The 23199-nt window shown below is 35.1% G+C and overlaps 1 protein-coding gene across 7 annotated transcripts in view; it reads left to right on the top strand.

The window, feature by feature from the left end:
- The window catches only part of LOC138704910 (uncharacterized), a 148043-nt gene that overhangs the window by 26515 nt on the left and 98329 nt on the right, over nt 1–23199 (top strand). For all 7 annotated transcript variants that reach the window (XM_069833311.1, XM_069833309.1, XM_069833310.1 and 4 more), the window contains exons 2-3: nt 9913–10130; nt 14698–14746. In XM_069833311.1, the coding sequence (XP_069689412.1) occupies nt 9931–10130; nt 14698–14746 (249 nt within the window). In that variant the 5' untranslated portion in view covers nt 9913–9930. The remainder of the gene's footprint in view (nt 1–9912; nt 10131–14697; nt 14747–23199) is intronic.

The raw sequence follows: 23199 nt of genomic DNA, 5'->3' as shown, positions 1-23199 counted from the left end.
CGCTAGTGTGGTACGTCTTGTGACCACACACAGCTATATTTAATGCAGAAAGTGGGGAGTATTTTGTGGCCTTGTCTGGCCACCCGTTTTGCGGCAGTTACAGAGCTTCATTTGTCGCCGAAAATCAGCGACATTTATAGCTCGTTTGGGTGTAACCTAATAGACTACAAAATTAGATGTGTTGTGAAGTAAGTGCGAAGAGAGATTTAGTTATTTTCTTCTTTAGATTTATTTTCAGTGCCTTTCACTGTCAATGCTGCCGAAATGTCAGGCTCAATACAAAACAACTTTTCTTTGAGAGAAAAATTATTCAGTTTGTCCTTGCTTAAGTTTTACAATGATTATATAGGGTGATTCACGAGGAAAGGTAAAAAATTTAGGATGTGAATTCTGAAGTCATTCTGAGTCAAAAAGTTCATATGAATATAGGTCCGTTTTCGAACGGTTACGGAGATATGGCTCTTTGATTTCACAAAAATTTCTAAGATTCCATTTAGTAACTCGCATTTAGAGACAGATAACGAACAAATTTAAAGTTTATATTCATGTATGCATACATACCTAGGGGGAAGTCTTGCAGCGCTGGTCAGCATGCAGTACCGGTCAGTGTGTGTTTTTAAATACCGACAACAATTAGCAGGATGCGAAATGTAGTGTATGTTACTTCTAACAGTCAATAATCACTGGTAAATAATTCAGACTTAAATCTACATTCATTCGTTAACAAAGTCTGTTGAAAGACTTTTCTGTTTGCTGTGGCGCGAATCGACTAAATCTAAATTGACTGACACCAAGGCAATTCGGTAAGTATTGTTATAAATCTTGTTTCATTCGATTCAGTCATGATTTATGAATTACTTTTGTGCATGATCCATGTTACATAACATAATGGTGCTATAGAAAAAAATTATGTTTCGTTGTGTGTCAGCCAGTACCGGTCACCTCTTGATCTTGCAGTACCGGTCATATTCTTTCATGTAGGTTATGTTCGTTTAATATTTTTATAGGACGTTCATGATACCTCCAGTGATAAGTAGACCTTCCAAAGGAAAATGGCATCCAGATTCTATGAAACAAGCTATATAGAATGTCGTCGCTTAAGAACCAATACCGCGTAACTGACAAAATGTAAATTTTACTGGAGAAGGAAAAAACTGAATAAAAACCATAAAAATAACGGAATAGTCTTGAAAAGTGGTGTATGGCTATGAAATAGCTTAACTAATTTATAACTAAGTGAAAATGGATGATCATGGCTGTAGACATTTGGCCATGTCACTTACGTGGTATTGGAACTCTGCCGTTGACCACATTTTGTTAGTTACGCGGTATTGTGAGACAACTTTAGCAGCTTCAAGATACATGCTGACAAGCGTTTTCTTTGCGTGAAAACTGCCTTCTGGAAATATTATTCGTGCTCTTGTATATGTCAATGTGTTATCTGAATTGTTGTCCTATCGTCTGACTTGAGGTCAAGGTCGGTAGGCAGTAGCTTCAATCAGCACTAGATTACGTTCCAGACAATGATTGCTGCATTCTTAGGCCCGATTGTATAAACCATTTAATCTTAGATCAGAGGTTAAATTGATCCTTGTTTCAGCTGAACTTGGAATTTTGTGTTGTATAAAGTCTAATCTGAGATTAATTTGTCTCAAACTAAAGTCAACTTTGACTGAAGAAATTTCTCCGATTAAGTTAGATGATCCAAGTTCAGTTATTTCTTTTCTGTTTGAAATATACGAGTGACAGATTGTGCAAATAAAATATCCATTATTATTAATATTAATAGATATGTTAGGTACATTTATATATATTTCTTTCAATTTCTTGCCTTAATACACAAACATTCTTATATTTTACAAGGCTCTATCGTGTTCAGCAGTATCAAATAACATAACCTATAATTATATTATGTTTATAACAACCTTTAATTATTAATGGATATGATAGGTACATTCATAAATGTTCAATTAACTGTATTACTAAAAGAAAATTGTCGTTTTATAAAGCTTTACTATGTTTAGCAGTATCAAACACCATAACATGATAACAACTTGGAGAACAGTCAACCTTCTTATTGTCCGCCATTATTTACATTGCAAAAAAAACCCAGTGTCTCCAACAGAGTGTAATACGGAAAGTCGCCAAAAAGTAGTTGTAAAGTCGCTAGATTTCTCATTATCAACAAAGAAAGATTAAATTTTGTCACTATGGGATGATAAAAAGGTCACTAAATCCCTATTTAAGCAATATAAAAGTTAAAAGAAATTGTTGTTGAAAAAGAGTTAAAATCGCTAGATTGGCAACACTGAACAAACCTGTATAACATGGTCCGCGCATCACGTATTTCACCTGTTTATGCGATGTTGCCAAATCCTTTTCACGTGAACTTAGATTGCATTTGAACCAAGGTAATTTGATCGCAGAAAAGTTTTATACAATACAAGAAGTGTCTGAACTCGGTTTACTTTTCGATCTTCGATCAAAGTTGATCTTTAGTCAGGGAGTTTTATATAATTGGGCCATAGTCAGTCAAATGCTGAAACTATGGGAAAGGAAAAACGAAGACACAGTTCAATGTTTATTGTTACAATAATGATAATAATAATAATAATAATAATAATAATAATAATAATAATAATAATAATAATCTGTTACTAGGTACTTTATTTTCACACTACGTATTTGAATAGATAAGTAGAATTGTTACTAAAACGTTGCTCACAAGTATAATTTTATAATAAAATAATTAATAATAATATTATTATTATTATTATTATTATTATTATTATTATTATTATTATTATTATTATTATTATTATTATTATTATTATTATTATTGACATTGGACTTGACTGACTTGCGAATAATGAAAAGAAAATCATATAAAAATATAATAATGATGATAACTTTTCAGGCACAATATTCGTTAAACACAATAAATAATTATAGGGCTATGCTGAAATCACAAAAAGTAATCCTTGAGTAACCCTAGTGTGGAATACTAACTTATCATAAAAACTATGGCACAATCGGTTCTACATACAGTTATGTGACGGTAATTTAGACAGGCTACTGATGCTTTTTTTTCTGTGCTTTTGCACGAGAACATGACTTCTTTTTACTGAAGGGACGCCATCAGTACTATTAGCTAACCAATATCGCACAGTTCATTCTTTAATTCCCAATGTACACAGAAACATCATTTTGCAAACCTGAATTTTTTTCTCATCAACTTCTAGATTGTAGACAAATGTTCTCTTTCTTCTAGATTCAGAATTTGTACTGCCAGGTCTTTTAGTAGGAGTGAAATTCACAAGATTTGATACGTGAACGGTCCTCTGTCCCCAAGTCATAGTTTTCCAGAATGCCTGAAAGATGTGTCTTCTCTCATTAGAAATTAAATTACAGCCCTTACTTTCGAATTTTGGCACATTTTATAACTACACTCTGGCCCCAAATTCCTTGCATCTCTTTCCGTATCATGTGTCACTTTGCCATCTTTCGACCTCTTGTAGCTAAGATAAGCTTCCTCTTCCATTCCAAGTTTTCTATTTTTCATTTTCTTCCACTTAACCTTGTGTGGCTTTGAATTTATTTTTCTCTTTTCTGTCACATTTCCATGAAACGCTTGAAGATTCTTCTCTTTACCTTTTTCTGACGAATGTAAAGATGTAGAATAAGTAGCACTCACAAATTCTTCGTGGTCGTCTACATCTGAAGACGCATCCAAAATTTAGTTTAGATCCTTCATTGACGAGGTATTGTCTTCAGTTTCTGTCCTATCATATTTCTAGCGGTATTATTTTAATAGTGTTGCTTTAAATTATACCAGACTGCATAATGTGATCATAACCTTACCGGTAACACTGGACGGACAATGCCTGATCTGCAGCAACCCATTTTCAGAAGGACGGTTTTCTTTTGCATTTGAATTATCAGGCAGTACACCTACGAATAAGATGAGATTACTAGTGTTTATAAATGTGATATAAATTGATTAAAAAACATGTGTAGTAAATATTATCATCAATTTAGATCTTCCTCCTACCGGAGGAAATGGAAGGAACCAAGCTTAGGACCACTGAATGTAGCGCAAATTATTTTAGTGGACCATTCATGATTATTTATATTAGGCTACTTAAATTAAAATGATTCCATAACTGAAGAAAAATAAATCTTTAATAACTGTGATACTTCTTATGCCACACCTTTGTTAATGTTCAAAGAAGTTTCTCCCGTCTTGAATGCAGAACATAGCACAGATAGGATTTCGTTCTCGCTAAACTGACCTTCGTCTGATTCATTGTCCATTTCTTTTCTTGTATCTGTAGGCCTATATAATAAAATATTAAATGTACTATATTTCACTGAATGAACTTGCAATAAGATTCTGCGGGAATTCAGCTCAATTAACATTCAATTGACATTAGTGAAATAATTCTATTATATTTATCTTTTAAATAATTGAAACTGAACACTTCTTTAATCTTCTCAGAATATTACACACTGTCGATACAATTTTACAAGGCAGTAACGAGAACCAGCTTCCGTACTGACGGCGTGCAGGGAGTAGACATAACAGCTATCTGTTGTCAGATACGCGGTATTCCCTACAGACTTCTCGTGACTTCAGATACGCGGTATTGTACCCCCCTCCTTCGCACGCAGGCCATTCATGCAATCAAATTCCCGCACTTGTCAATGCATGCAGATGACAGTGGAGGTACCATCTGTGCAAAAAAACAGTTTTGACCAAAAATGTCAGTTACGCGGTATTGGTTCTTAAGCGACGATGTGTTAATAGAAGGACGGTTTTCTTTTGCATTTGAATTATCAGGCAGTACACCTACGAATAAGATGAGATTACTAGTCTATCCGCAAAGCTGCTGAATATACAATATCCCCAAAAGGGCGTTGATTGATCGTGTTTCTGCCGTAAAAAGAGGTAAGGAAATTACATTCACTCCTGCACTTGGCCGTTTTAAACCCACGTTCAATGCCGAATTCGAAGGAGTTCTGTTGAATCATGTGAAAGATCTATCTCATAGATTACTACCACTCACAAGGAAAGAGTTTTTGAATCTAGCTTTTCAACTTGCTGAGGCCTTAAAAATTCCTCATCAGTTCAACCGTGACAAAAAGACTGCTGGTAAGCAATTTCATTATGATTTCCTGAAACGGCACCCGAATTTGTCTCTCCGAACTCCTGAATCGACAAGCCTTAATAGATCAATTGGGTTTAACAAGCCACAAGTCAATAGATTCTTTGAGAGTCTTACAAATCTAATGGAAAAATATGAATTCATACCATATAAAATTTATAACTGTGGCGAAACTAGTGTCACTACTGTACAAAAACATTTCAAAGTTATTTCGCTGAAACAGAACCGTCAAGTGGGTAAACTGACTTCGGCTGAAAGGGGAAGAAGTGTTACTGTACTATTCTATATGAATGCTGGGGGTCAGTACATTCCACCATTTTTCATATTTCCTCGACAACACATGAATGAAAGACTCCTCATTGGTGCTCCCAAAGAGAGCATAGGTGAAGCTCAATCAAACGGATGGATGACATCCCAGTTGTTCTTGAAATAGATGCAGCATTTTGCTCACTATGCCAATCCTTCTGTTCAAAACTCCGTTTTGTTAATTTTAGATGGCCATGTTAGCCTTAAGGACTTGGAGGTGATCACCTATGCTCGAAACCAGAATATTCATATGTTAAGCACTCCATCACATACGACTCACAAGCTTCAGCCTCTTGATCGTGTTTTCATGAACCCATTTAAAGATGCATATTATGAAGCTTGTGGGCTCTCTGGATGAGAAAGAATCCTGCTGCAAGGATAACAGAGTATGAAATAGCAAGTCTTGTAGGTGATGCTTTTGCAAGAGTTTCACAGGCTGAAATTGCAGTAAAAGGATTTCAGTGTACAGGAATTCATCCCCTGAATCCCAATGTATTCACAGAGCTCGATTACCTACCATCAATGATGATAGAGACAGCAATGGATTCGAACGTGGATCAAACTGAGAGCCCAACAGTTAGCCCTATGCTTCCATTCCCTGACATGACTGCTGCACCTAAGGCAAGTTCACATCATGGGACTAGTCCTAATAGGCCTACTCCTACTGATAGGCCTAATGATACCACTCTTGTAAAGGAAACAATTCAGCAGCTCAGCCCAATTCCAGATGCCAGTAAGAAGCGAGAAGTTAGTCGATGCCGAAACTCTGAAAGAAGTGAGGTTTTGACATCCAGTCCTTACAAGACATATCTAGAAGAAAAAAATAATGAAAAGCTGAAGAGAGAAGTCAAGAGCCTAGTGCGTGGGAAACGCCCCCTATCAGGAAAATTCTTCCCAAAAAGCTCAAGAAAGACAACTAAGAAAAATGACGAAAAGGAGGAAACTACATGCATTTTTTGCGGGGAATCTCATGACGAAGACTGGATCCAATGTTCTTCATGCCAAATGTGGGCTCACGAAGCCTGTGCCAGCATTCCTGAGACATCTGTCACGTATGAATGTGATTTTTGCCAAAAGTAATATGTGACTGGTATTGCCTGCCAATTTTCTGATTGTATCGATTTTATGGACATTTAATTTGTTTATGTTTTGTATTAATATTAAGTTCTGAATTTTTTTTGTAATTACCATTGAGTTCAATAATATATGTACTTACATTATATCAAAAGAGTGTGTCAAAAAGTTGAATGTTTTCTTATTTATAACCCAAAAAACTTAAGCGGTCGGTACTGCAAGACTTCCCCCTAATATTCTAGACGTCGGGGTCGATGTTTTCGCACATTTTCAAAGGTACCTCCTTCTGCTTCAATGCACTGTTGCGCTCGGGTGTGAATCGCGCTCATCGAGGGGGAGAGTTGCACGTAACTGTTCTCTATGCCATATCCAAAATACGGTCGATTAGCGCCTCTCTCGTTTCCCCCTTCCTTTGCTATACCAAGTCTTTCATCCAACCCCATAGACAGTAAGTACTCTTCGATATGGTACCCTTCTGTTCAGAAAGCGTCATTCATATTCAGCGATGGGACACAAGGAACTTCCATCACACAAATGATAAACATACACAATATCGGCGTATTGTAGTCGAAAATGTATAAGGCATCTTGAAAAACACAACTTAACACTTCCATAACTGTACCTGTATAACTTACCTACTGTACTGTAGGTAGCTGACTGCTGTGAATTGATGATATTGTAGACTATTTGTGTTATCTGCAGGTTCTGTGTCATTACATCAGACAAGGGTAGGCAGTTGGACATTTGTAATGCCCCACCACTCGGTTTCTTCCTCTTATCTACATCATTCACAATGCAGATTCCAATGTTACATCATTCATTGCGAACTTGACCATGTCTCACGCCTTGTCTAACGTCAGCAGCATATGGTAACGTCTGATTCACATTGGGGCGAGACGTTTTACCAAAAAAATGCATCTAGCTTCGCCATCGTTCGAAAACGGACCTATGTTCACATGAACTTTTTCACTCAAAATGGCCTAAATTTTTTACCTTTCCTCGTGAATCACCCTGTATTTTTGAGGACACATTCCCTCCGAATCTTCGTTGGCGTGATTGGAAGATGCGCTCTTTGTGAAGAAGCACGTAATTATATGAGCAGTTCTTCTCTAGAATGATGCATGTGAAGTCCAAGACAAGAATTCTGATATGGACCAACATCTCGAGAATACCCTGCACATACCGACTTCCAACATTGAAGCCAACATTGACAAGCTGATCAAGGAAAAGCATTGCCAAGTTTCCCATTGACAATACAAAAATGTTGAAGAAACCATGTTTTCTTCATTAAATTCGTGAATTGCGTTTTAATGTTAAGTAGTTTTTTTTTTTCTTTTCAGAATGAGCAGCAGGCCATGGCAAAGAGCTGTTGGGGCCACCTGTGGCCTTCATGAATGAGTTGATTTACTTTACTTAAAGTTACTTGAGTCTTTGACTCCGTAAGTCACATATGTCCCCTGAGTGGTGCTAAATGAGTAACAGAAAGTGGCAAATGGCACCTCACTGCAAACAGAAAATTGTCCTTTTAGGGCCTCAAATGTAAAAGTCAGTGTTTGTAAACTCTGGTAGTGACCGCAGAATGATCAAAACAGCAATAAATAGATATATTCGTAGCAATGACAACACAAACTGGATCCACGAGAGTTAGTGGAATTTTAAAAAGCAAACTGGACCGAATTCACTGATATGGTAGAGAATTTAGTCAGCAACATACCAAAAGATGCCTCCTTCTCATAAAGCAGCCTGGCTTTCTCTCAAACTCTAAGGCAAAGTGCCAAAAAGAATATTCCAAGAGGGGCAGTGTATTCATACAAACCCTTCTGGAACAGTGACCTTTTGGATCAAAAGAAAATTAGAGATAAAGCAAGAGAAGATGCTGAAAAAACGGAAGGAAATATAAAAAAGTACGAAAGCAAGATTTAATCAATTGGCAAAAGAAAAATGCAATAATGAAACATGGAACAATTTCTCATGTACTGTACAGTGGACTACCGAACTGATCGAGCAAAAACATACCAATTAATGAACACCTTGAACAACAAAAAGGCACAAAAGACAAGCCAACTCATGAAAATCAGATGTACATAAGTTGTTGAACCAAAAATAATAGCCAAAGAATTTAATAAACACTATTTTCAACAGTACACTCTCAGCAAGGGACAAAAGAAAAAGCAAGAAAGAAAACATCAGAAAATAAACTGAATAGAACAGGCCCATTATTTTAATAATGGCTTTACCATGGAGGAATTAAATTATGTTATAAAAAGACTGCAAATAAAGAATGAACTTTAAGAGCATATCATAATACAGTAAGCTGTGTTTCAGTCTCCTTTAAAAACATTGGTCCAATAATATAGAGACCAAAACAGAACATCAAATTGCAATTTCTTGGATGCAGTGAGGTATCTTCATTATTTGGATTTTCTGTTTTCCGTATTCACTGGTTTTTGTTTTTGACTATGTATATCAAATGTTAATCATTTTATATTACTAGAACTTGGTTTGAGAAATAAAGAAAATTAGTGTACCGGTAGTTCAGTTTCTTTAATGTCTATGGTCACTTCTTAAAAATGGATGTTGTACAGAAATATTTTCAAATTTTTTAGAAATTTATTTTAGTTGAGGTAAAATTATATGCACAGAGATTGTGCATGATGGAGAACTAATTTTTTTTTTGCTTCTCTTTTGCCTCCCACTCAATTCACATTATCTTCATATTTTACATTCTACTACACCTTTCAGATTTTTAAAATGGGTCCTGTTGCATTCAATTTTCGCACCAAGTTCTTTATGCAATTTCGAACATTCAAACATCTTCGATGACTTCTTTGCATGTTTGTTACGTTTCAAAACTTGTAAATATGTCTCATAAATGTTTACTACTTCACATTACGTGATGTCAATTTGATAATTATTGCTGAAAAATTGAACTCTAGATATTATTTTTAACACAGCAATGTCAACATCTGCAAATATGTAACTGTATAAACAAACATACACTGTTCAATTATTTCGTGTATTTTTCATGAACTTAGAATGGCCAACTTTATATTTTGTCTCTGCCATACTTTGGATTTTTTCGTCCGAAAAACCCATCACCTTAGGTCAGGTTTCAATTCATACTTGGGATCAGGGACCAGAGGGTAGCACAGAAACTACAAAACCACGTAGAAGGACAGAAAAGATCGTCATTTAAATGTAGAAATAAAAGACAGTATGTATGAACATGTAAAATCTCACATTGTTCGATTTTGCAATATAAGTTGGCATGCATTCTTAGTTCTTGACAAAGTGAAGAAGTGACTTGAACTGCTGAGCTTAAGGAAAGATAAAGTAAGAATTGAAGACTGTACATTTTTTACTGCAGACAGACAGCAGCGATCATATGCGTACCAGTACCCCAATGTCTGGTGCAAATGTGAATTCAGCTATGGTAGACCCTTGGCCATCTCCATGGAGGCCAGGGCCTTCCCATTCATCGAGGCAGAATTTACATAGTAAGATGAAGCAGAGCTCACTGCGCTGGAGAAGTGACATGCTTAGTGAATTAATGATGTCGTCAGATGAGGAGAGTGAAGTGCCTTAGTAAGTAATATTTGGAGCAGGTGCACATTGTACAGTTTTGGTGCTGTAAGCCATGCATAAGTTAGTGTTTCACTGTGTGTACTGTGAGTAATAAGGAAATAGTAATGAGAGTGATGTGAAAAATTAAGTTGAAATTGTAAAAGACAGGTCATTTCGAAAGTATGTGGAGCAGCAGGAAGTAACATTGTGGAGCAGTGGTAAGCAACATTTACATAGCCATTTACTTGTTTTTAAATGCATCTGATTGCAGAGTAGGAGCTGCTGTTACCCTGGTATTTCATGCCAGCTAACCACATTTACTTGCTAGCAGTAATAACTATTAACTACATACTGTCGATGACACAGCTCATCTGCCCTGAACCTTGGGGAAGTTAGGGATAGTGTTTAGAGGGGTGTGAGGCTAACTTTGGAGCAAGCGGCTGGCTAACGGTACTTTTGGTGTGGATACCCTCTGCTTAATCCCCTTTCTACTTTCTTCAAAAAAACATTTCTCTCTTTCTCCATTTGTACTTGGAAGACGGAGGTGAACGTTTGCTTAATAGAATTTCTGGTGTAAATATATATTCAGAGTTAAGATGTAGCAATATAACTTTCGTGTGTAGTGTTTGCGTAGCTATATATAGGTAAGATTAGAAATAGACTCAGTCTCTATATATGCTCACCATGCTCATCACTGAAATCGCCACAATTTTCGGGGAAAAAGTCAAAATGGGAGTGAAGGAAGTGAATTTTCAGGGACATGTTCATAGTTTCATACGCCAACAGTAAATTTTGCACTTGTTCTTCATAGTTCTCACTTCTACAGTTATCCAGAAAATTTAACACAACCTTCTTGAATGCATTCGAGGCGGTTCTCTCTTTTCTTTTCCTTCCAACAAAGATTCGAAGTGATTGTCCTTCATTATATATCTAATTTGTGGTCCATTGAAAACCCCCTCCTTTATTTTTGAGCATTAATACCAGGAAATTTTTCCTGGATATGTTTGAATGCTCAGTTTCATCATTAATCTCTTTAACAAAATTCATTAACCTTAACTTAATGTGTAAAGAGGGTAAAATTACTTTAATTTGAGGTACAAGGGGTTGATATATATATTTTTCTTCCCTGGCTCTAGTGATTGTCGTGTTCCCCTACTTTTATTTTATAATGTTTATCTTGAGTGCGACTGTCCCATTTGCACAGAAAGCAGCAGTTTTGTGTAATCTACTTGCATTCCAATAAACAATGCTACAACTTCAAATCCGCACATATAAACCATTCGTACTTTGAATATTATCATTAACGTACATTTTAAAGAAATACATGTCTTGCACAGAATACTAACACCATGGGAATCTTCTGGTAAACTGAAGCTATTTCATAAGGTGAACTTGTTTTTCTCCCTCCAAATGGAACCGAAAAAGGCAATAAAACAATTTTCGCTTCTAGGAGTTGTTTGGACAAGGTGGTCTATTGCAAAATATAAACTATAGTAATGTCATTAAAGCTCACAGTGGAAGAAATACATATCTCAAGCGAATTCATACCATGAACCTGTTTCACCCCCTCCAAATAGACTCGTAAAAGGGCAATAAAATAATTTCCGATTCTAAAAGTACTTCTAACATGATAGCCTACTTATACTAATATTGTTTTCACATAATGGGTTGTCACATTTGTAAAACAAAATTACGGTGATTTTTTAAATAAAATGTATGGAAAATGAATTATATTATGCATCTCGAAAACCCGAACTGATGGAACATTTTGCTTGTTATTTTTGAGTTCAGGAGGTCGAAATTAGTGAGAATTTGTTAGTTTTATGCCTGGTGTAAAATGACTGTTGGCCAGTGTAATTAGACACCATACTTTTAGCTTACACACTTGACCTCAACAATCCAATGAAACACAGAAGTCAAGTAAACATTGCACAGCTCTCTGTCTGGAAACTAGCGCAGAGTGACATAATTGCAACAGACCATGAACTTCATAAATTGAAAACGCTTCCATATTTTGTGCTGTGGAGAAAATAAGCCCAAATATTTGTTTCATACTAATTGTGCACCTTACCCCAATTTTAGGATCTCATCATAGTGTTGCATGAGGAAGTCTGGGATTTTCTGATGACCAGTAAGTTATCAATAATTTTATGGATTTACATGTCTGTGTAAATGGAACTAGGCTTCATCAGTGAAAATTACAGGCTCAGGATTTAAAATACTGCCATTGACTGAAGGCAAACACCAATTACAATAATTTATTTTTTGTTCTGGATTTGTACATCTTAGCACTTGCACTTCTGTGATTTTCTAGTGTTGAAGTTTTACATGTTTGTTTAACTTACTTGTTGTGTAAAAGAGTAAGAAATTCCAGTTATTGGATGAGCTTAAACAGATATCTCGTAGGTAATCTTTGTAACTGATCATGCTGATATCAGCAAGTCTTTCTTCTGTCCAAACATGACGCTTATTTTTTTTTATTTTTTGCCCATAATCAATAATATATTTAAATTTGTTGGCAGTGTAATGAGTTGTGTTCTCCTTTTACATTAAAATTTTGAAAATGTTCGCTAAATTTCCTCCAGTAATGACTTGCAAATTCACTTCTTACATAGCTATATCAAATGAAAACTCACTGTTCCAGAGTAAACCTCCACACTATAGCAGAACAGTATTGTAGCAACACAGTGTAGTATGTGAAAACAAGCAGTGTGCCCAATGACCAGTCAATTGGTTTTGTGCTTGCATGCTTGTGCTGGATTGTTTGGCCAGTCCCACTTTGCAGCCAGATGCATTCAAAAACAAATGAATTGTTCTGCATTATTGTCACATTATAAAAAGTGTCAAATTCATAAAAAAAAATATGCAACATTTGTTTCCCTCTATGTAATTTGTCAATATTCACTATCCTCAAAACTTGCCATTATGGGCTATTATGCAGTCTTTATTTGCTGATACACAATTAAGAATGGCTGTAATCTATTCCATTTTAGAGCTAAACGAGTCAATGAACTTTCCATTATGAGATGAATTAGGCCTATAGTCCAACATATTCATTGTGATAATGAATGCCATTTTTAATTGTGATTTTATGCACAGAACTAGTTTTTAGGTATAATTTTTATTTATTATTATTATTATTATTATTATTATTATTATTATTATTATTATTATTATTTTACACAGTCATTACTTTATTTTTCCATTAACACTAATATCTAGGTAATTGTCATTGTCTCAATGTAACACGTGCTGTGTTGATCATACTAATTGTACTATTCCTGTAGTTGTGAGATTATATTCATATGTATTAATTCTTTTTTTTTTCTTTTAAGTTAATACTTGTATACTAGAATGTATTTTTCTGTTTGTGATTATGTATTCAGTCTCTTTTTTTTTTATTACATATATTTTTTTTTATTCTTGTTATTTCAAAGTTAATACTGATTGTGTATATGTATTCAATCTCTCTTTTTTACTCAATTATGTTTATTATTATTTTTAAGTTCATATTTGTATACCGGTATGCATTTTTTCTGTAAGTGATTTGATCCTGGTTGAGTGGAAGAGAAGGCCTGATGGCCTTAACTCTGCCAGGGAAAATAAAACTATTATTATTATTATTATTATTATTATTATTATTATTATTATTATAGTATATGTTATTTTTTAGAATGTATTCCAAATTGAAACTAAGCAATTACATGATGCTCAGAGATTTGTGGGGATATTGCTTTAAGATTCTCACTCATTCATGTGGATTGAAATAGAGATGCATTATCGAGCACAAAGCTCATGTCTGTTAATTGTTAAGGATTATCATTAGGTTAATCCATAATTTTTTTATAATGTATTTTTCAAGTAAATTTTTATGTAGATGTAGCAAAACTTTTCACTCATTGAATTTGGCAGTTTATATTTATAGTAGAGATATTATTTTTCCGAAGTTAGCAATGAGAGGATTCCAGTTTTCTTCTCTTATACAGTATAGGTACTCATCTTGGATTGTCTTTAACCCTCAACCCAGTATTTAAAGTCCAGATGCATCTTCAGGTTTTTTTCGGGTTGTTATTTTGTTCTGTTTGAATAGCTGTGGAGTAGCCAGTCGTAATGGGCCCAACAAAGTAGGTGATCCTTCAGGTCTAGTGTAATACAGTGTAAATGTACTTGAGTGATACGGTACCTGTTGTATGAAGTACACAATTTGAAAATGATTATGAAATCAGAAGACTTCATAGGTAATTCTTTTATGGAAAGCACTCTTTCTATTGTGAGAACATGGCAACTCTGTTGTCTGTACGTCTGTGTTGTCTGTGCCTTGTATATTGTGTAATTTTCTTGCATTACATCACAACCTTGTGAAGGTTCACTCTATTGTGTGTATTACTGTACTAAGTAACATAGAAGCATGGATGATCTGGGGTGAAGGGGAAAAGAAAGAAAAAAAAAGATTGAAGTTATATTTAAGAATTTTGTAAGTAGAAGCATAAAATATGTAATGTCAGAGTGTTGAACATAGAGCAAATATTTTTATGCCATCAGAAATGTTTGTGCAGAATTTGTGAATGTATCTGTTTCTCTGTTCCAGTCAATCTATCCCTCGTAATGAAGATGATGCAGACACACTGGAATTAGCAGTGAGTATTGATAATGTGTTAGATTTGAGTACCTGAAAATTGAAAATGCATTTATGTAAGAAACATGACAGCTCAGAAAGTTGAATTCTGAATCCTGTTGAGTAATGTGGTTAAAGTGATATGATATTTATTATGTTATAGTTCACAGACAAAGTACATACAAGTAATCATTTAAACCCTTACATTACACACTTTATAATTTTATACATAGATATACTATTATTTAAATACAATTTCTACAATTTAAATATTTAATATACAAAAAAAAGTTTTGTTTTATCTTGCACTTGCACAAGACTCAACTCATTTTAGTATGTTGTTACAATCAGTTTTTGTTCACCTTCCTAAGTTGTACTTCACGTTTCAATCTGCAATGTGCAGCTAGCATATCTAAATCGTCTCTTATTCTAGTATTTTCCATACCTCTTTTGCTTATATACTTATATAGTTCGTATAAACTCTCTCTCGTTGGTAAGCCTTCATTTCTTAATTTTATTTCATAGTATTCTTTTGTCGTACCTTCAAAACTATTAATAATTGATTAAATGGCGATCTTACTCGTGTTAATTGTGTAAGCATGCGGCTTACAGCTATTTCGGTGCTTCTTCACACCATCCTCAGAGCCTACTAGATCTAGGCGTCATCTCGAACTTCGCTGCCTGTTGTGTGGGTGCGTTCGATTGTTGAAAAGTGTTGAAATGTGGTGTCAAATAGTGTGTGTGTCCTGAAATTGATCTGTGTGTTGAGAATTTGATCAGGGCGTGTTTTAGTGTGTCTGTATATTTCATATTGTTCTAGTGTGTTGAGTTTTTGGTTTTTGGGTTGTATGTGTAGGATTTCCATGTCTGTATTTATGTTATTGTATGTGTGGTTAGCATTAGTTATGTGTTCGGCATATGTAGATGTATTGTGTCCTCTGGTTATTGCTTTAATGTGTTCTTTGTATCGAGTTTGGAATGATCTGCCTGTCTGTCCAATGTAGAAACTGTCGCAACTATTGCATGTGAGTTTGTATACGCCTGTGTGGTTGTATTTATTTGTTTGTTTTTTTGTGTGTTGAGATGTCTTTGTAGTGTGTTTTCTGTTCTGTATGCTATGTTGTATTTCTGCTTTCTGAATGAGGATGCGATTTTGTGTGTGTTTTTGTTTTCGTATGTTAGTGTGATGTATTTCTTGTGTTTGTGTTGTGTTGTTTTTTGTGTGTTTTCGGGTTTTGTTGAGTTTTTGTTTTGTCTTCCTTATGATGTTGTCTATTGTGTTTGGGCTGTAACCATTTTCTTGTGCTATGTATTAGATTGTGTTCACTTCTTCATTGTAGTGTTGTTGGCTCATGGGTATGTTGAGTAATCTGTGTACCATTGTCCTGAATGCAGCATGTTTGTGTTGTGTGGAGTGATTAGATGTGTTGTGTATGTGTGTGGTGATTGGTTTTCTGTATATTTTGAAGGTGTGTTTGTTGTCAACTTTTGTTATGGTGATGTCTAGGAAATTTATGGAGTTATTGTTTTCGAGTTCCAGTGTGTATTGGAGTTTTGGATGTATTTTGTTTATGTATTGGTGTAGTTTGTGTATTTGTCGTCTGTTTCCTTTGTATAGTATGAGTATGTCGTCTACGTATCTGTGCCAGTATATTATGTTGTCTGCATTCAACATGGATTAACAAAGCTATTAAATTTAGAAATAAAAAATATAGCTAAGTAGTTTCTAACCAAGTAAAAAAAGTTATTATCGGTGAGTCTAGAAAATGCATACCTGCCAAAATTGAATTTACTTGTCAACTCAGTAACTTTACTTTCATTTAATAGTACCTTCCTTTTATTTTTTATTTTAGCAATCTTCTCAGGTATTTTATTTTCAGTGTATTTGTTCATTGTTAAGAGATGCTGGCTTTCCTCAAATTTCTCCATACTGCAACACTTGCTACTTTCTTCTATGCATTTGTTTCTTTGTTAGTACAGCTGTTTTGTGCCAAACCCTGACATAAGTTAAACTTTGTCCAGTCTTCCTGGAAGGATTCTTTGCACATGATTTATTCTGTTTCACTTTCACTAGTACTGTTATATTTTTTTGTTGTGGGTTGTAAATTAAAGGCTGATTTGTGTTAAAATGTGCTGTGTGCGGTACAGGGCATGACAACACCGGATCCTTTTTGGTTTTTATATTTATGTGTAATGGGCCAGCTTTCATTTGATAATGTCAATGTTGTACTCATCATGTAGTGTTCGTTGTGAAAATGATTTGCTAAGTTGTTACATTAAAATTTTAAAATTGTTGGAGTGATGACAGATATTTCCTTACACATTCTGTCAATTCCTCGTATTCCATTTTCGTTTTCCTGGCCTTGCCATTGGACAAAAAAAATCGTTTTCGAGTTGCGAACTGTACTTAAAAGCTGTACAGAACTGAGAACAGTCACAAAACTGATGACAGAAGGAAAATGTTTCTCCTGGCTAAATTGTTGCTTTGTTTAATTCTTGCTTACAGCCTCAACAGTTGCACATTCATTGCTCACACATTATTCTCATTAGGGACCAGCTTAACAAACGAAAGCCATTATAAATCGTCTAACCTTTAATGATTGTGTCAATATTGACTTCAAAACAAGCGAAATTGTTACATTTATTTTGTTATCACATTAATATCAATAAAGAAACAAGTGTTGATAAGTATAATTTCCTGAGGACTTCACTGATCTAATCTAAATTGTGATGACACTGTATATTTCACATGGGGCTGATGTATGCTTTTCATTTTAAAATTATTATTATTATTATTATTATTATTATTATTATTATTATTATTATTATTATTATTATTATTATTATTATTATTGGGTGAGAAAAACAGTGATATGGTGTGTAGTTCGTGATTTCCCGACTTCTTTATATCTTTAGATTACCTACTTTATTTTTTTAACATATTCACAGCTCAGTCAGTCATCATACTCAAGCAAATGCGAACTTTTATATTGTATTGAATATAGTTTATGATTGGGAAAATTTTTTCATCTAAATATGCTTTTCCAATTCATTGCGGGCTAAAGCAAGGAGATGCACTATCACCTTTATTTTTTAACTTTGCTCTAGAATATGCCATTAGGAAAGTGCAGAATAACAGACAGAGTTTGGAATTGAACGGGTTACATCAGCTGCTTGTTTATGCTGATGACATGAATATGTTAGGAGAAAATCCACAAACTATTAGGGAAAATACGGAAATTTTACTTGAAGCAAATAAAGAGATAGGTTTGGAAGTAAATGCCGAAAAGACAAAGCATATGATTATGTCTTGTGACCAGAATATTGCACAAAATGAAAATATAAAAATTGGAAATTTATTCTTTGAAGAGGTGGAAAAATTCAAATATCTTGGAACAACAGTAACAAATATAAATGACACTTGGGAGAGAATTAAACACATAATTCGGTTGAGAAGCTTTTATCATTCAGTCTGCTCTCAAAAAAGCTGAAAGTTAGAATTTATAAAACAATTATATTATCGGTTGTACTGTATGGTTGTGAAACTTGGACTCTCACTTTGAGAGAGGAACAGAGGTAAAGGGTATTTGAGGTTAAGGTTCTTAGGAAAATATTTGGAGCTAAGAGGGATGAAGTTACAGGAGAATGGAGAAAGTTACACAATGCAGAACTGCACGTGTTGTATTCTTCACCTGACATAATTAGGAACATTAAATCGAGACTTTTGAGATGGGCATGGCATGTAGCAAGTATGGGCAAATCCAGAAATGTATATAAAGTGTTAGTTGGGAGGCCGGAGGGAAAAAGACCTTTGGGTGGTCGAAACGTAGGTGGGAGGATAATATTAAAATGGATTTGACGGAGGTGGGATATGATTGTAGAGACTGAGTTAATCTTGTTCAGGATAGGGACTGATGGTGGACTTATGTGAGGGCAGCAATGAACCTCCGGGTTCCTTAAAAACTATAAGTAAGTGAATTAATTTTCAGATAAATTTATTTTTGAATTGTGTGTGTACAGTTTTAATGTGATTATGTAATACCTATGCAGTAATATGTATTGTGTTAATAGTGGCTATTTTTGAGCAACTGTTTTTAATTCTCTAACTATTAGAATAAGAAGTCAGTGATAATTACATCTATCAGTAGAATTATAATGGCTTGATAAGTGTAAAATGTTCAAGAAAATTGCTTAATAAGGGGAAGATTTATAATTGTATCAGTGACATTATAAAAATTAGCAAAATCTATAAGCTAAAAGTATTGCTTATAAGGGAATATTTCTAGGAAAATTTGTAATCATATCAGTACTATTATGAACTTAGCAAAATCAATTATCTTAAATAATTGCTTAATAAGAGGAAAATTGTGCAATTATAGTCGCGACACTGTTATTCCCGGCGTGACTCCTCCTCTTTGCTTACGTCTTGGGAAGTGAAGGCTCTATAAAGTCTACTAGGTAGGTAGTATCGTTCGCCATTTTTGTTCTTTCGTTGCCGAGCTACCATACGAGGAATCTATTTGCTACACCGTTAAATATTATCATGTCGTAGCTCCTATGATAATAAATCAAATGCACTGCAATTGAGCAAATAATTGTGCGGCAAATAACGTCTTTGTGTGCTTTCTGCGAACGCCAACGAAAGAGCCAAAATGGCGGGCGATTATATTAAGTATTTATCGAGCCTTAAGAAATGAATAACGTCTTCCTCAGCGAATCACAAGATGCACACATTTAAATGTAGTCGACCTGCAATGCGATTGGCTGCCAGAAATTAGAGCGACGGGACTATAACATTGTTCTAGTACTTACAGAAACAGCAAGAGAATTCTTCAAACTTTAATTGGTACACAGCAACAGCACACGTAAAACACAAAATGTCTCCTGTGGTGCATAATGGTCAAGACAGTGGCGCCAACTGAATATAGTATACAGACGTAGAATAAGGCAATACACCTATGTCAATCAGGTGCGAACATCTGTTGTCTGATAGGGGAAACGTGTATTCTTCTATACTAGATGCAGTTTGATATAGCATACTCTCCCCTGTAGTATCACAGACTGAATCTAGTAGATAAGAGTCTTATAGTGCCACAGATTGAATGTCTTATGGTACCGTAGTGAATCCAGTTGACAGAGGTCTTAATGTATCATAGATTGAATCCATGAAATATGAGTCTTATATTGAGTGTTCTACAGCATTCTATGCTGGTCAGGCAGTGAGCGACTCAGTCTCACACTCGCCATCACGTGGCTAGCGGATTCCATTCTACTTGGAAGTTGAAATGACTTTTCCATAAAATTGCAATAGTAACTACAAAATTGTTCTATCATTGAACTTAACTTGATTATAAGAGGTGTTGGAAATTATGTCCTTCTGCTGTTGTCAGATGATGTCCTTGTACTTACTTTGGTTATAAGAGATGTTGGAAAAGATGTCCTCCTGCTGTTACACATTCCTGACATCTCTTAAGAAAATTGACGTTCTCATGCTCATGTTCCTGTTTCATGATCCTTGGATTTCTGTGGTTTTAGAAATATCTATTTCTTATGCAAGTCTAAGGAGAAGTTTCTAATCTTTCGCCTATTTCACTGAGTTATTCCTCAGTAAGCACCTACACATGGTTTGTTCTTGGTACTTTTATTCACTACATAACTCGTTTCTCTCGATTTTTAACGAGATTCGTTATACTGTTCAATGCGAAACCTGAATGTCAGGAAATTTTGTTGCAAATTTCTTCGCATTTTTCTACAATCAACACTCTTGATTCACTAATGCACTAGCATAAAAATCTTGCTGTAATATGTACCTTTTTGGTGCCAAAACAACAAGGTTAACCCTTCAGTACTCGCGTGGATTACAATAGTAATCCACTGATATTTAATCCTGTATTACGTCACCGCCTGCAGCACTGCGTAGCTGAGCGTCAATGCAATTTCTCGTCACAGTCTAAGTGAGGCATTACTGGTGTTTAGACGTATTTGTCGCAACGCTTTGGAAAGTTATACGGAGTTTTATCAAGTTATACGCAGTTTTTCCGAGTGGATTACCATTGTAATCCACGCGAGTACTGACGTCAGTTTCTTACTCAGGTAAGTGAAATAGTTTTTATATGGTTATGAGTGATGCAATGCAGGAACTTTATGAAAAAAGTGTGTGATATTGTTCCATCCTCTTTGTAGTTGGCTCCACTGGGCACGGAAAATACAAGCAATATTTGCAAGTGGCTAGATGAAGATCTGGATGTTGGCATTGAAAATGAAAGTGATGATGAAAGCAACAAAGAAGATCTTTTGAATGAAGTTCACGATTCTAATTCAGAACAAGACAATGAGGAGGAGGATGATGATTATGGTGATGGTGATGAAAGACTAATGTCTATAAATGATGGAAACTGCTATACGGGAAGAGACAACACTACAATTTGGCAGGAAGAACCAGTATCTCTACGAGGGAGAAGAAGAGCACAAAATATAGTGATTCATTTACCGGGCCCTAAAAGAGCTGCAAAAAATGCGCGGACACACACAGAATGTTTTGACTGCTTTATTGATCAGACAATAATCAATGTAATAGTAAGGTGTACTAATATTTATATTGAAAAAGTGAAGCGTAATTACGGACATGACAGAGATTGCAAATTAACAAATGACGTTGAAATTCGAGCACTCTTAGGTATTTTGTATCTTGCTGGTGCTTTGAAATCGGGAAGACTGAACGTAAGAGAACTATGGGATAAAAATGGCACAGGTATAGAGTCAATTTACCTGACTATGACCTACAATAGATTCCAATTTTTGTTACGATGTCTACGCTTTGATAACATTCATGACAGGCAGGAAAGGAAAGAAATTGATAAACTGGCTGCTGTACGTGAAGTGTTCGAGTTATTTGTTCAGAATTCATAAAGGTGCTACATTCCAAGCGAATATGTAACTATAGACGAGCAGTTGGTTGCATTCAGAGGACGATGTCCCATGAAAGTGTATATACCTACTAAACCAGCAAAATATGGGATCAAAATTTTTGCTATGGTGGATGTGAAAACATATTACACTCATAACTTGGAAATTTATGCTGGTATTCAACCAGATGGTCCATTTCACCAAAGTAACAGTGCACATGCAGTGGTGAAGAGGCTGGTTCATCCCATCAAAGGAACAGGAAGAAATGTGACCACCGATAACTGGTTCACGAGCATACCTCTGTGTTTAGATCTTCTAGAAAATGACAAAATTACACTTGTAGGACCCTTGAAAAGAAAAAACAAAAGAGAAATCCCTCCTCATTTCACAACTACTCAAGACAGGGAAGTTAACAGTACATTGTTTGGATTCAATGAAAACTGCACAATTATTTCGTATGTACCGAAGAAAAACAAAACAGTGTTAGCATTATCAACCATGCATTATGATAAGGCAATGGATGAGGAAACAGGAGGAAGCCAGAAGCCTGAAATAATATATTTTTATAATAGAACTAAATGTGCTGTGGATGTCCTGGATCAGTTATGCTCAGCCTATGATGTAAGCAGAAATTCACGCCGCTGGCCTCTGACTATTTTCTTTGACTTACTGAACATAGCAGGTGTCAATGCTCTTGTTGTTTATTCTGCAAACAAACAAAAAATTCTACGGAAAAACTTCCTAAAAACCCTTGCTCTGGACCTAATGAAGCCACTAATTTCCGAGCGTATCACCCAACAGACAATTCCAAGAGAAATAAAGAGAAGAGGAGAGCAACTGTTAGGCATTCCACAAACAGGTCAAGAAGAAGGAACACGGCCAGAAGGTATTGGTAGGTGCTACATGTGTGGTAGAACAAGAAACAAGAGCACAAGACAATCTTGTTCCCAGTGCTTGAAGAGAATTTGTCCTACTCATTCAGATGTAATTTGTTTGAACTGTGTAGAAGAAATGCATAGGCCTACTCAGATAATTGAATCAGATGTAGATTAGACTCACGTGTGTAAAGTGTGAAATGCAAACATAAACATGAAAGTGCATCAATATCCTTCTTACAATACACAAAAACATCTGTAAAATATTACAAGTGAAGTGAGAATGATTGTTACATCCCTGAATTTTTTCATTGCTACACCCCTGAGTGAGGTATTCGGTTATCAAATATGACGTAAGTAAGGTCAGCAGTAGTGAACTTGCGTTTCCCGTGGGAGAGATTAAGAGAGATCAAGAGTTCAGATGACCTTCAAACATCGAGTGAGCAACAATGCTAGATAACCTACATAATTATGATGATAGTGAACTAACTCATAACTATGATGCAACAATAAATTATGACTCAAAGACACGACCAGTGTGGAAATATTATGCAAACATGTCACTTGAATGCAATTTGTGTACTATCCATTTCATTATTAATATTTATATGTAATACGTTCCGTTATGCGTAAAATATCCATTCTCATTACTGTTATAACTGAAAAGAATATTATTTCTTAACATTTAAATCTA

Source organism: Periplaneta americana, chromosome 8 (genome assembly GCF_040183065.1).
Source record: "Periplaneta americana isolate PAMFEO1 chromosome 8, P.americana_PAMFEO1_priV1, whole genome shotgun sequence".
Lineage (NCBI taxonomy): Eukaryota > Metazoa > Arthropoda > Insecta > Blattodea > Blattidae > Periplaneta > Periplaneta americana.
This window is presented reverse-complemented; position numbering and strand designations above follow the sequence as displayed.